This window comes from Scophthalmus maximus, chromosome 10 (genome assembly GCF_022379125.1).
Source record: "Scophthalmus maximus strain ysfricsl-2021 chromosome 10, ASM2237912v1, whole genome shotgun sequence".
Classification (NCBI taxonomy): Eukaryota; Metazoa; Chordata; class Actinopteri; order Pleuronectiformes; family Scophthalmidae; genus Scophthalmus; species Scophthalmus maximus.
The window spans coordinates 8,265,046-8,279,508 of record NC_061524.1 but is presented as its reverse complement, the minus strand read 5'-3'; the positions used below and the strand labels follow the sequence as shown (position 1 = coordinate 8,279,508).

At 45.0% G+C, this 14,463-nt stretch overlaps 1 protein-coding gene across 1 annotated transcript in view; it reads right to left on the bottom strand.

The window, feature by feature from the left end:
* LOC118283520 (adhesion G protein-coupled receptor A1) overlaps positions 1-14,463 on the bottom strand; it is a 132,611-nt gene that overhangs the window by 89,240 nt on the left and 28,908 nt on the right. Inside the window, exons 7-8 of the mRNA XM_035605594.2 lie at positions 9,920-10,133; positions 562-726 (exon numbers count right to left, since the gene is read on the bottom strand). Of these exons, the coding sequence (XP_035461487.2) occupies positions 562-726; positions 9,920-10,133 (379 nt within the window). The remainder of the gene's footprint in view (positions 1-561; positions 727-9,919; positions 10,134-14,463) is intronic.

The window sequence follows — 14,463 nt, the reverse complement described above, 5'->3', positions numbered from 1 at the left end:
GGAAGCAGGCTGTTGAAGTACAGCAGCTAGAAAGGAGTGTACGGGAGGACGGCACAGCCGGGGAGGAGGGGCGGAGGCTCTGAGCGAGTGTGTGCACGACTACTGTACAAGGGGGGCAGCGGGGGACAGGAAAAAAAGAAGGGTGCTGGTGGGCGAGGAGGTGCGTGGTCTTTGTTTTTATTTTTATATGAAACCCTGTCAAAGGAATGTGCACTCCTAATTTTATTGCTATAAGGCTTGACTCAATAGAGCTGTAATGTTTGTGAGAGTTCACGTATCACACATCCATTATATGCATCCTTATTAAAATAAATGAACTGTCCGGGCTCTACTGTTTGCACTCAGTTCTGGTTTAAATGGTTAATGAGCCTGGTGCAAGGCAGACCTGGTGTGAGAGATTTTTGTGTGGAAAAACAACAACAGCAAGAAAACACACATTTCAATAAATGTCAAACCATTCAGTCCTTTTTATTCCAAGGGTACCAGCATGACAGAGGTGATAGTGTAGAGAGGCTATTGGACCAGACGCGGTCGAGCGTGGACGTTGCGGAAGTGACTCACCTGAAGTCCCCCTTGTTGTTGGTGACTCTGTCAGTGGGGCAGTACGGCGCTGACGTCTCCAGGACAACTATTTCCATTTGCTGAGACGCGTTGCCACGGGAACTGGTCACCAGGCACTCCCAGATGCCAGCGATGCCCACGTCGATGTTGGAGAGGACGACCTCGCTGGAGGAGGAGAACACAGGCGTAAAGCTGTGAGTGGCTGTGTGTCGGTGAACTTGTTCCCATGAGCATCAAACGTCTATAAAAGGTTTGTACAAGGTGCTGGATTTGGATTTGGCCTTAGGTCGGGGGTTAAATGTAGTTTTCGGATTAGTTTTGTGTCAAGAGTGGAATTTGAGATGGTTTGGATTAATTTTGGATTAGGCTAAGGATTAAAGTTAGTCGTACAGCAAAAGGGTGAAGGTTGGGGCGACCTCTTGCGGATTCTGCAGTCAGTGGAGGCTCCTCATCGGGTGCAGAAGTGTGTGCATGTGTGTGTGCGCTTCACAAAATCCAATTTATAGAAGACACCCTTGTGCATGTATGAGTATGCAGTGGCTTAAAATGTTGGCGGCGACTTAAGATGATCATTACTCACGCTTATCTTTCCTACTTTGTCACAGCGATTCCTATCTGAATGGAAAATGCCTGATTAAACAAAGGGTGGTGAAACAGTGACAAAGAGCCAATGCAGGCCATTTGCCAATGCGACTAATCTTGAGGATTAAATAAAAAATGAAAAAAAGAGTAAAGCCGACAGAGATTTGCCAAGCAACGGGTATTACCACCACAGAAATACTACCTTTTTGAGAAATGCCAATTCTTTCATTTCCAAAAATCAATTGCAGTCAAATGTACACACTGCTTGTGTGCTGAAGGTGCTAATGCCTTTTTGTGATTTCCAATACAAGTCACAGTTCAGCACTGTACAAAGTTTTAAAATGCAACTTAAGGAACAATGCTCCACAAATAGGGATGTGTTGACATCAGAAAGGACAAGTGGCCGGCTGGACAAGAAGCTGAAATCTCTCCGAGTAAAGATGATTATGTGGCTGAGCAGCTCTGATGTGGAGAAGCTGTAATCCAAGAAAAAAACATTCCTCAGAGGAAGTGAGGGAAATATTCATTCAGAAACATTAAATGCCTTCATTTTGTCTGCTCCGCTCTCTCCTTCTACCCTTTTGGTCTCTGCATTCTTGCTACTGGTACAATTAATTTAGTCATTTTTTAGTGAAAGGCAGAGGAAAACCCTCAAGAACACTCTCGCATCTCTTGGCCTTCGAATTGGTTTGTAATTTTGCAAACCTTGCATGTGAAGATGGAAGATGGAGCATCCAAACCGTAGAAAGGGCCCAGACGGGATATGTACTGTACAGTATAAGGTACGCAATCAATCTCTAAATGGTAACATGCAGTATTACGTATTTCTCCTCGCTCATTAAATACTGTGAGTTGACGTTTGGCTCATTTTCCAAAACGTCAAAGAAAAAAAAAAGAAAAAGAGTTGCTTTTGACCTCTGGCTTCTTGGGAACAAAACAAGAGAAATAAACATTAAGTCTTACAGACTGCCCTTATTGATTTGACATTTCCGTGATGTCATGCGGCGTCATCAGGCAAACACGGAGCAAGATTAAATTTTGGAGGACTGACAGCAGGTCACGCTGCACTTCACTGCTGTGATGTGCATATTAATGTTCCCGTGTGTCACAAAAAGCTCACGTAGAAAGAAACATCTGTGTGCTCTACTGCACCTTTCATGAACAAAAAGTCTTCTTCTTTATCAACGGCCATGTCTGTCACAAGTAACGTAGACTTTCGCCGGGATGTGTGGGAAACAGGTTTCAGACGGTGGATAGAAAAAAATTCCCATTGTTATCAATTGATTATTTCCTAAAAAAATGTGTTTCTTCCAGTTTGCACTGTCGTCAGATGACTTTTACAGGCAGAATGTACAAAGTGACATCCATTGCAAGATGGTTATAAGAAGGCAAGCAAATATTTCATCAGCATATTTTCACAACATACCAACCAAATGATCATTTATTCATTTAAAGGTTCGATTCAATTGACTTTTTAATGTAAAATAAAAATGGGACCACATAGTTTTTTGTCCCGGTTGCCAGAAAAACATTAATATTCACTCTGAGAAAGAACTGAAGTAGAAGTTGAAAAGTAGGTTATTTAGCAATAGTGTGTGTGTGTGTGTGTGTGTGTGTGTGTGTGTGTGTGTGTGTTTGATAAAGGCACCTCAGCATCTCTGAGCTGGAGGAAGTGTGGAGTGATAGTGGATCACTCTCATATACTCATATTTGATGGGATTGTCCAGTTCTACAGGGACCCTGGCAGAAACATAAAAGAGCCAGTCGATGGAATAATGAATACTGACATTGCACTACGTCCAGCGGATCTCACGCTGAGGGGAGTTTCTGAAAGGGTAAACAACAAAGACCAAATGTATATATCAAGCATTCTTCTCATGGATGCTCGGATTTATCCACGATAAAGTGGATGAGAGAACTCTCACCGAGCACAACTCTGTGTCCTCGAAGGCGAAAAAGAGTCAACACAATGGAGTAGCCTGATTGCAAATGAGGGTGGACACTTTTCTAAAAAGATGGATTCCTGAGACCATGAATGCTTATTAAAATAAAGGGGGGGGGGGGGGGGGGCATGGACTGAGATTTATTTTGTCTGTCAGTACCTGTCAACTTCTACGCCCAGTGGCAAGAACTGTTTGAAAGGGTTTGAAAAATGAATGAAGTTCCGAAAAATAATCAGATACCCAATATTATGAGAGGCAGCGGTTGCCTTGCATTCACACGACAAACAAACTGCACCAAATTCTGCTTGGAACTAGGCAGAGACCTGGCTTTCAGTCTGCACGTCAAATATGATCAAACGTCTACTTTAAGGAGGGGCTCTAAACTGTAACCCTAACCTTTACCTCTCCTTCACTTGTTCATTCTGTCTCACACACGATAACACACACACACACACACACACACACATGCGCTTTCAATCATTCTCTCTCTCTCTCTCTGTCTCTCTCTCTCCAACCGCCTCCCCCTTTAAAACAACATCCCCCCTCTTCCACGGAGCGAAAGTTGAGTTTAAAAGTGTGGATTGGCTTCAAATATAAAACCCTCTGGGCTAAATCCAACTGTCAGCATCGCTGTACAGTTACATAACAAACCACAAGGAGGACGTACGCTGTCAGAACAACCTAATCCAAACAGATAATATAGATTACATATTGAGAGGTGAAGTGGAAGACCAAACCCGTTAGTCATGCTTATCAGACTCTATTTGCACGGGACTAGTATTACATGGGTGCCGCAGTAATTCATAGACCTCTTTTTTGATAAAATATCTTGCACAGGATAATTACATTGGCAGGAAGGACCAGTTCCCGTGTCATGCTTAGTGTATATAAGTTTTTTTTCCAATTTGCTCCAATTTGATTTAGCACTTCAGAACCTGAGAGATGTGAGCATCCGAGACTTTCTACTACAGACTCTACTCGAGGAAATAGAGAAAATAATTTGAACAAGATCGGTGTTTTCACCATGGAAAGCACTAGATATGGGCTGGATGGAACTATAGCTAGGCCCAAAAAATAATTACGTGGATGTTTGATAAACAGAATCCTGCCTGACTATTGCTATAATGTCCCATTCATCTGTTCCAAAAACAGCCCCAGGTGCCGCAGGAACCTTATAGAAGCTGGCAAGTTTTCACCGCTCACATCAAAGGCAATGTATTTTCCCATGTAGGCTGCATTGGTATTCAGTTTGCTTTGGTACGCTATAGCTGCCTTATGACATTATCATATCATAGTAGTATGATGGAAGCAAAGGGGAGGAAGTTAGGTGATGTTATTATAGAGGGAAAAAAAACCCACATACAGAGGAGGTCAGGGTGGATTGATGGGTCAGGAGGCAGCTGTTCATTTCCTGTGTCCAACCGGCAGTCAGTAGTGGCGATTTTTTATTTTTTTAAATCCTGACATCGGTCATTCCCTAACCTTAACCACACGGTTATTATTGTCACGATGAAGCTCCCTTGACGTCAAAAAAGTAGTAATTTTATCTAATATTGTTTTTGGGCCTGCACCCAACCAAACTTTATCCACATCACAGCTGCTGTAAAATGGATTTTATATATATAAATATATACACACACACACACACACATATATATATATACACACACACACACACACACACACACATATATATATATACACATATATATATTTGCTGCTTTAGAAGACTCGGTGACGATGTCCACCTGGTTCCAACAAAAATACAACTGCTTGTTATTATTATTTCTTTTTACTGTCCTCATCTGTTAATTTTAACTGCAATTGCCTGCCCTCGGTCTTCACTTGGGTTCTATCCACAATCATTTGTATAAACACAATTTCTTTTACTGTACAACATTTTTGACGTTGCCGTGAGTAGCTAGTATTTTTAGATTTGTGTTTGGAGTATAAATTATAAAAGTTAAAGTGAAATTTATAATTAAACAGGTTGTCAAAGTTATTTTTTATGTGTCGCACATCGGCAGTCAGCCTTGTGCATTCTTGTTTTTACAACAAATACCATAACCTCATCAATAAATAATTAAGCCCCCAGCGAGAAGTAGGAAAATCGATAGTGCAGCCCATGAATGTAAACAATTTACAATATTGCTATTTTTGATTTACGAGTCTTTTTTTTTTTATATCAACGATTAACCCAGATATCTTAACAAATCAACAGACGTCCCCTGTTGAGTGGACTGGTTTTGGGATTTATTTATTTATTTTTTAATCTTTGTATAAGCAGAACATTTTGTATTCGTAAAACAGTCGGTGATGCGTCACGTAATCAATGACGACTGTAATTACTACTAATAACGACTGTTATTTTTTTATTTACTATTTGTTTCTGAAAAATACGACTTGTGTGTTAGACACTCACTGATGCTGTGATGATGATGATGACGATGATGATGATGATGATGATGTGGTCGATTGGGGGTAGAAGTGGAACTCTGTGTGTGTACAGTGTGTGATTACACGCATGCAAGTGTGTGAGAAAGAGCTGCTGCGCTCGTCCTCTCTCGCCATGAACAGTCTGCAGAGGGTACAGTTACATCATCGCTGAACGTGGGCCAACTGTCTCAATGCTGGGAAATACACAGGGAAATGTACCCCCCCCCCCCCCCCACACTCCCTCTCCAGCACACATACACACCCAGCCGGCCGCCTCTCCTCTCCCCCTGCCCGCGTCTCCCACCGTTTGCCTCTCGAAGGAAAACTTCACTACCAAGGGCGAATTATCCTGCCGCCTGATCACAAACTTCTCAGGCGACCTGCTGCATCCAGACGAAAACAAGGAGAGGAGAGGAAGCAAGAGGAACTGTCCAGCTTTCAGGAAGAAGAAAAAAGGTCATCCTAACGTCATAAAAAAAAAACTTTGAAGCAATGGCTCCAGTATGTGAAAAGCAAGCACTGGGGCAGGGGCACACATAAGTCACACACAAAGCACTGACCTACATCCACGGTAACACTGCGGCATTGTGGAGCGGCTCCCACGGGAATCATTAGAAACATTTATGTTCACGCTGATACATTTGTTTACATAACGCTGCTTACGTGACAGTGAACTTTCCATCGGTCCCCTCCGCCCAACAACTTTGTGCGAGCTTGCTGATCAGTTTTTGAATATGTGTTTTATCGAAGCTTGTTGCATTTTATAGCTGAAGCCTCGACTGTGTTGTTTATATATTCTGCATGTATTCATACCTAACCCATATACAGTATGTATACAGACACACGTGAAGCAGCATCCATGACAGATATAACCCAGTCCATCCATTACTCTACATGAGCATATCATGTAGACGGCTGATAATTAACACTTCACTTTATCCCTGTGTAACTGAGAGCTTTCTTTTTTTTTTATTGACTGAAACTGGCAAGCAGTAAAGTGATGAACCCATAGGTAAAATGTTATATTTGTAGACATAATCAATTCTGGTCTCCTCGGCAACTGATGCTGCACAAAAAAAAAAGCTTGTGTGCAGCCTGCTAAAATTCAAAGGAGCAAAAAGTATAACAGAAGCAGGGATTTAAAGAAAACACAGTGGGATGCGATAAAAGAGGAACGATATGTGGGCTGAATTTAAAGATATGCAAGTTCATGTTTTTGAGCAAGAGCAGAGAGTTTGAAAACAAGCGACGACCTTTGGAGAGATCATCAGCGGAGACACAAAGGAAGGAGGCAGCGAGACACATTTTCCTTTTTCCTTCGCCTTTCGTAACGTTTCCAAAGCAGGTTCTTCATTTTGTGCAAGATTAGCCTAATTAAAAATGGAGAAGATTAAGAAAGATGCATCCAAAGTGTCGGCTGCACCTAGCCACAGGGCCCTAAAATGTTTTATTAATGAAACATGAATCACGGGCTGGTCCCACGGCTGCTGCTTGCGTAGCTCACTCTGGGAGCTTGGCCTGACACCATTACTCAGCAGGAGTCTGGCCCACAGCGCAGAACCATCCAGGCCCCATGGGGCCGGCTTTTTTTTGGGCTGCCGCTCACTGTGAGCAATGTAAACAGATCAGCTTATCTGCCCACCTGCGCCAGCAAATAAGAGGCTATAATGACACGGCACAGTGTAATCGAAAAAATACAAAGAATTACGATGACAGAGCAATTATGTCAGCATGTTACGGCTGTTTCAGGAAGCGAAAGACATGATCTGGATGTCTACACTGGCCATTTGCCTGACACTGCCTAAAGCAGGATGAGCAGAATATAGCTGAGAATTAAAAAAAAAAAAAAAAAAAAAAGCTGCAAAACTGTTTGGGTTCACCTTCAAACAGGTCATGTCGCCGGGGCTTTGGCGTCTCCGCTCGCGTTGCTGCAACAAATCCAGATGAGGGCCTTAAGCCACGCGCTAAATCCTGTATGTTCACTCTTTCCCCTCTGATGGGGCATGCAGGCCAAGGCTCACTAACACAGAGGACATTTATACAAGGTGAACGACATCAACCGTCGGCCGTGATGACTAATACATTGTCTCCTGTGACTAAATGAGCATTCACAGCGTCTGGCGTGTCAAAGGCCAGAACATTAGTCACTTTTTTTCTTTTTTTTTTGGGGGGGGGGGGGGGGGGGGAGACTAAATGAGAGCTGTAACGGCGAATTCACAAGACTCTAAATTTCCCCCCACACGTCTCTCAGCACTGCAATTTAAGATACAGCACAGGGCGAAGGGGTGAAGTTCAGCCCAGGCACAGCAGATTGTTTTTGTTGGACCGACTTCTGCGACACACTCATCAGCGATGGAAATGATGTCTGCTCCTCGCAGGTTTTTTCGACAGGAGGGAGGCATTCTGGGTGCCAAGAGCAACACGACCCGAACGGTTACACCTGGGGGGAGAAAATTGCATTATTTGTGTACACAAGGAGGGGAGAGCGGCGGGCGATTGCAAGCAGGGGCCCTAATCAGAATAGGAGCAATGAGAAATCCCTCATGTTCTACCGGGACACAGAGCTGGAAAAGCAGAGACAAAACTGTGGAGGCCTCGTTGTCGAGCGGGGGGAGCAATGGGGGGGCTGCAGTTTGTGATGACGGGACTGGAGAAGCAAAAAGTGTGGACCAGGAGTTGACTGACATTAATAATCTACAGCTGACAGAGGGTCAGTTGCATAAGGAGTTCTCCCTACACTGACACCTAATAATAGACAATACGGACCCCTCTTCTCTGATGGGTTTCCTGGCATGAAGCCTGTGATTATCGCTACTGTTGCATATCAGTGCGTTTGATGTTTGCTGGGAATCAGTATTGACAGTTGTCTTCAGACTCTTTACTCAAAGCTACAACGTGTAGAATCTTCATGGGTTCATTAAAATGATTGACATGATACTTGATGCTTCTACCTACTCACTTCAATTTAAATACACCGCAATATATACAACTTGAATCAAGAAAAATAATCATATTTTTTATTCTGTACAAATAGTCTTCAGATGGGCGCATGTTCACAAACATATACGCCAACACTGATATGGCTGTGAAAGGCTCAAATCAGCAGATATTATCGGCCAACAGATATATTTAAAACGCACAATATCTCTGTCAAATGTGAGTAACTAAAAAACTATGCAAGTAACATAACAAAAACATGGTGTTTCAGTCTCCACATCTCCACATCAAGGGAGTGACATCGACAGGTATTGACCCGCTTTTGACGAACACCTCAATAAAAAATAAACTGTGCCAAGAAACATCAGTGCTGTGACACAAAGACGTCTGAGACATCACTGAAAGTTCTCTCTGCCCTGTAATCCAATTATTCAAGGCAGCGCATTTGTCACCATAGGGATCAGTGAGAATGTCAAACAGCGAGCTGGGACATAATGAAAAGAAACGGTATTGACTGTTAGTGGCGTTTGCAGCGTGGGGAACGGTATACCTTCCCAGAAATGGGAGCAGAAATGTAGCCGGCATTCTTGTTGCCAAATAAGCTGCACAACAAGAGGCGTTGTGGCCCTGTTGACACAGGGAAACATATTTCTGTCAGCAGTCCATCAATATTTATGTGAGTGGGGCCGAGTCAGAACAGGCAGCAGTTAAACTAATCAACTGCAATGTGCTCCTGCATCTGAGCCCAGCTGCCTGTTGCATTACGACAAATGCATTTACCACATCACACACACACACACACAAACACACACACACAGACGCACACATACACACAGCCAAACACGCCGCAGACCACCGAGAAAACAGAGAAAGCAAGACGGGGGAGGCTCGCGGCGACGTCGTTCTATCAGAAAAAAGGAGAGAAAGCTCAATGTTGCCGCTCTACTTTATCACCACAATTATGATTCAGCATCTGTTCCTGTTTGCGTGTGATCAGCCCGGCGCTCCGCCGGCGCTAAAGGGAGCGGCTGGGGCGCCCAACCTACGGAGACGAGCCGCAGATTGCTCCGAGGTGTTGGCACGCTGCCAAGCCAATTCTGTCCTGTCCTTTCAGATCCTTATCAAGGGCACCAGTAACAAAAGGTAAATCACGGCTCCTATGGGTGAGTGAGGGCCAGAGACGGAGAGGGAGGTGTGTGTGCATGCGTGTGTGTGTGTGTGTGTGTGTGACCCCAGTGAACATGTCTGTGCTGAATGAATGAACATGTGTGTATTGTACATTGTTTGCCACCGATGTCTCTCTTTGTATTTGCTTGTGTATTTTGGCTCGGCTTACACACATCCTTCTGGGCGTGTGTGCATATGTGTCAGTGCAACAGGCCAGTCACATTTCTCCGATCCATCCACCCACCCTCCCTCCCTCCTTCCCCTTCCCTCCTCCTCTGTCCTCTGTTGTGTACCTGGTCAGCAGGCAGCAGTCGTGGAGCAGGGTATCCTCCACATCGACGCCCCGGTCTTCCTGCGTGGTCACGGTGTGGCCGTTGTGACGCCACCGCAGCTCCACCGACGGGTCCACGTAGGAGGCGGTGCACTGCAGGGGGAGTCGGTCGCCGCGGAAAACCAGTTGCCTCTGGGAGGGGATGAGCTGGAAGAGGGGCATCTCCAGAGGTCCATCTGGAAGATGAGGAGAGAATAAAAACAGGAAGGTCAGCTTGTGAACCTTCCCTTCCCCCCTTGCTGAGGCGGGAAGGTAGAAGGAAGAGTTGGGAGGTCATTCTCCCATCCTCGAGAGACAGAGGAAGACTGGGGGTTTTACCGGATGGGTGTTCTGCATGATTTTGCCTATTTTGCCGGTGGCGTTTAACAAACTACAAACAAGGCATTACATGCCTGAGCTGTAATGAAATCAGACTCGTATCAAGCCGGCACACATTTACACAAACGTGCACCTACAGCGCGCACACAGTAGATTCTGTCAAGGTCACACTCCTCCCCCCAATCATTCCCACATGTTGATGCTGTTGCTGAGTGAGATGAACGGCAGCTGATAAAGGACAACAGCCTTGAGCACTCCCCTGGACTCTCCTTGACTCCTCAGATAATCACAATGGAAGAGTGGTGCAACGCCAGTGATAGGATTACTTACCAACAGCAGCTGTTTAAGACCCCAAGGCTTTTTTTTACCAAAGAGAGAAGAGGAAGAAAGAGGAGACTGTTTAGTCCATTGCTAAAACATATCGGGGGAGGGGGGTTGATTTGAGAGAAAATCCCTCAATCCCTGATTATTGTAATTATACTGCAGCAGATGATAGTCTCTAACTCATGGACTATCAGATTTTGCCTGGTTCGGTGAGCGATGGCTGGACATGTGTGTTGTGTTTTGTTTTTCAGGATGGAGGATTAGCCCAGCGCGCTGCCGAGCTCATTCGGCGTGTGTCCGTTCATACAGGAGCAGACGTTTCCTTGGACATGCTCCAAAGAGCAGCATAAGCAAGCACTTTGCCTTCGCTTGTATTCCAATCAATGGTGGATGCTGCTGCCGTCTGACAGGCAATTCGATACAAGGGTCATAAAGTCTTTTTATTGCCTCATACATTGGTTAGCAAAAAAACAACAATACTGAAAGATCCATGTTGGGTGATGTGGCAGCATGTCTACAGCCCACAACTTCTCCACGGAGCAGGGGAGAATCGCTTGCGCCACTGTTTATGTGAATATACTGCGGAACCCAGTGAGCAATCACAGCTATTAACACACGCGGTTCTCTGAACTCATTTCCTACACAAGCGATTTATACTCATAGGTGCATAATCACAAGTGCCATGCTTCCGAGTGCAACATTGAATAATATCTGTCATTAATATTGGCTCGTACATGACGACATTTCTGTGTAATTACTAGCGCTGACCCTGTTAGAGAGTTAAGACTCGACTTGACGTTCCTCGGCAACAGCAGCGAAGGCTCTGTCATCTCCTGCGGGTGACACGCAGCTGAAACACTACGGAGGCCGTTGACTGTTGACTTGTCTGATGCCGATACTGTTGAAACAACGCTTTGAGCCGGGGATCAGAGGGCGGCTGCTTGGATTCACCCGCTGGACACTGCCAGAGCAAAGACGCAGTTATTGGTTGTGTGTGTGTGTGTGTGCGCGCGCGTGTGCGTACGTGCGTGTCCGTGTGTAGGACAAAGAGAGATGGATGACAGATTTCATTAGCAGTGTGGCTCAGTCTGCAGAGCAAACAGTGATTGCCTCACTACCAGGGATTTTTAATTTTTTTTTAACCATACAACTATTTTATCACAGGTATAAAAGACGACTGCATGTGATCAAGTGCATTTTTATCTTATTTTAATAAGAGCCTCATTATTTACCATTTGCACTCTTCACATCATATCAGAGTTAAAATAAAAGTTACTGCTGATGCAAAGGGAACATCATGCTGCTGCTTCACACTAAACACATTCAAGTAGCCAGACACCGCGGGGCTTTTATTACGGAGTAGCAACAGGAAAGGCAACGTGTTGCCTTGGTCAGCATTATTTTCTCATCAGGGGACCATTTTAATTTTTAGGAAATTAATTATTTTTTCTTTTTCTGTGTTTAAATTATGAATTATGAAATGAATCTTAATTTCACTGTGACCGTGTTCAGGCGAGCAGAATTGAAGATTTGACTGATCGCACACCGGAGCTGAGACTTGAGAATCAGAGACACCAACAGAAACTCCTCAGTGTTTTGATAGAAACTGTTCAGCCAATAATTTTTAAAGGGCCAAAAAAAACTGAATGGCCAGCCCACAGAGAGAACACAGGAACTCTGGTTGGCCAGCTGCTCTGCGTCAGCGAGGAGTCTGGCCAATCGGAGCTCCTGCTGCTCTCGTGTATGTTTTTCTTCAGTCAATTCATTGTAGCTTTCAAAAAGCAACCAATTTGTGTGCGACTGAACTTCAAAAGACCAATATGACAGGCTACATTGAGTCATATTTGGTGGTATTTTATTTATATTAGTGAACTATTAGAGGCACACCACTGCCTAAGAGACTGCCTGCACGCAAACATTTTATTTAATGACATGAAGCCCATGAAGACCAATTGCACCGCTGTGTCATCATGCAATAAAAAACAGCCATAGAAAACAGAGGCTTGTCCCGCAGCAGGCGGCGTGCCATGTGAGCGCCACACTTCAAGTCTCTCATCCTGGCAGTGTTAACCAACCAGCGGGCTGTGGCTAGATGAGTATAACAGACGCCTGCCCTGACCTCAACACAGGAAGCCACCTGATCATGGCAGGAAACTGCACGCGCCCCTCCATTCCTTCTCATTTGCAGGCAGCACCCGACCCGCATCAGTAGAGGGACAGGAGCTCATTGCTGGAATGTATGGTGCAGACATCTGCTACCCATCACGCCGGAGCCGCTGGAGAAAGAAACAGATGCATCTACTATGATGTACCGTCATAAAAACAATGGGGAGATCTCAGTGGAGAAATATTAATATTTCCAAAGGTATGCGAGTGTGGGAGAGAGGGACATTTTCATCCCATCCCATCACTTTTCTTGATAACAAGACGCTAGCACCAGGTTCTGAGCACTATCCACCATACACGCAGCCGTAACAAGGTCCTGGCTAGTGTACGACATATTCCTCCAAAGTGAAACCATATGAAAATAACAACCACGAAATAAGATTTAAAAATATGGTTGTTGGAGCGCCACCACTGCATCTAATTGAAAATTGCTTGGTACTGAGTGAATGAATAAGGTTCTGAGAAAATGTGGGTGTGCTGACGAAAGGCGCACGGATCCAAGCATGGCGAGAGCAGGAAGCCTTATTATTGTAATCCCATAATGGATGCTTTAAGGCCTGAAAGGAGAGCTCCTCGTCCTGCCACTGGATTCCATTCATGGCTCTTTGTCCAAGGATGACGCAGAATTACCCTGTAATTGCTTTGGCTTGTTCTGTGCAAATGAAAAACACGTAACCATAATTAGGATTACACAGAATAACTCCGGAGTGTCTGTGGTGCAGAAGTCTCGGGGCGGCGCCGTTTGTGTATTCAAACGCACAACCTGCAGGGGGAGCGGGGGGACGGGGGGACGAACATGTGCATGCTGCAGACCGGGACACAATTCTCCACATTTGCTTTCCGCAGACGGCCCTGCGTGTACTGCATCTTCATGTAATGTCCTTTCACTTCACACACTTTACCCACACCGTGCACAAGCACACGACATAGTCCACCACTAACTGATGATTTTCTCATTCCAGGGCAATATCCCCCCCGCGCGAACCAGATGTGAGGAGAAGAGGGGGGATGATTCTGTGGCATAAGAGATACAATTCCCCCGTGGACCGCGGCACCGAGCATGGAGACAGAGCAACCGAGGGGAGACGGGGAAGGAGGCAGGGGGAGATTGCCTGTTTGCAGCCAGTCTTTCAGAAAGACTTTGGGATTTCTCTTTCGTGTAGCTAACAGAATCCTGACACGAGCAAAGCGGCCATTTTGCTCCACCTAAAAAACTGAGTTTGATGCACCCATTACTGATAGAGAAGAACCTGTGTCTTCAGACTGAATATATTTCGTCTTAAAAGTCTGTTTTGCAAATAATTGTCCGAGGTCTGCCCTCTCCAAGTGCTTTCTATCCGCCTTTTGTCTTCCTGCTACTCAGTGTAGGTATAAGGGCAACCACACACACCAGGGGGAAAGTGGCCAGTGAGTGACTCAAGAAGGACGACTACCCGCTCAAGTGTTAAATGCTCTGCTCAAAGCACTCTGACAGCAGTTAGAGAGGCAGGGGAGAACATATAAAAATTGTATTTTCCCTGCACATATTCCAAATTCTGACCTGGGGGGGTTTTAAACTAGCAACCTCCGTCGCATAAGTTCCCTTCTCGGGCTTTTAAGTCAACCAGCTGCCCACAACGCAGGTGGTGCGCAACAGGGCAAAGGTCACACAAAGACTGCATTAAGAGACAATTTCTGCCTGGGGACTTTCCAGATGGC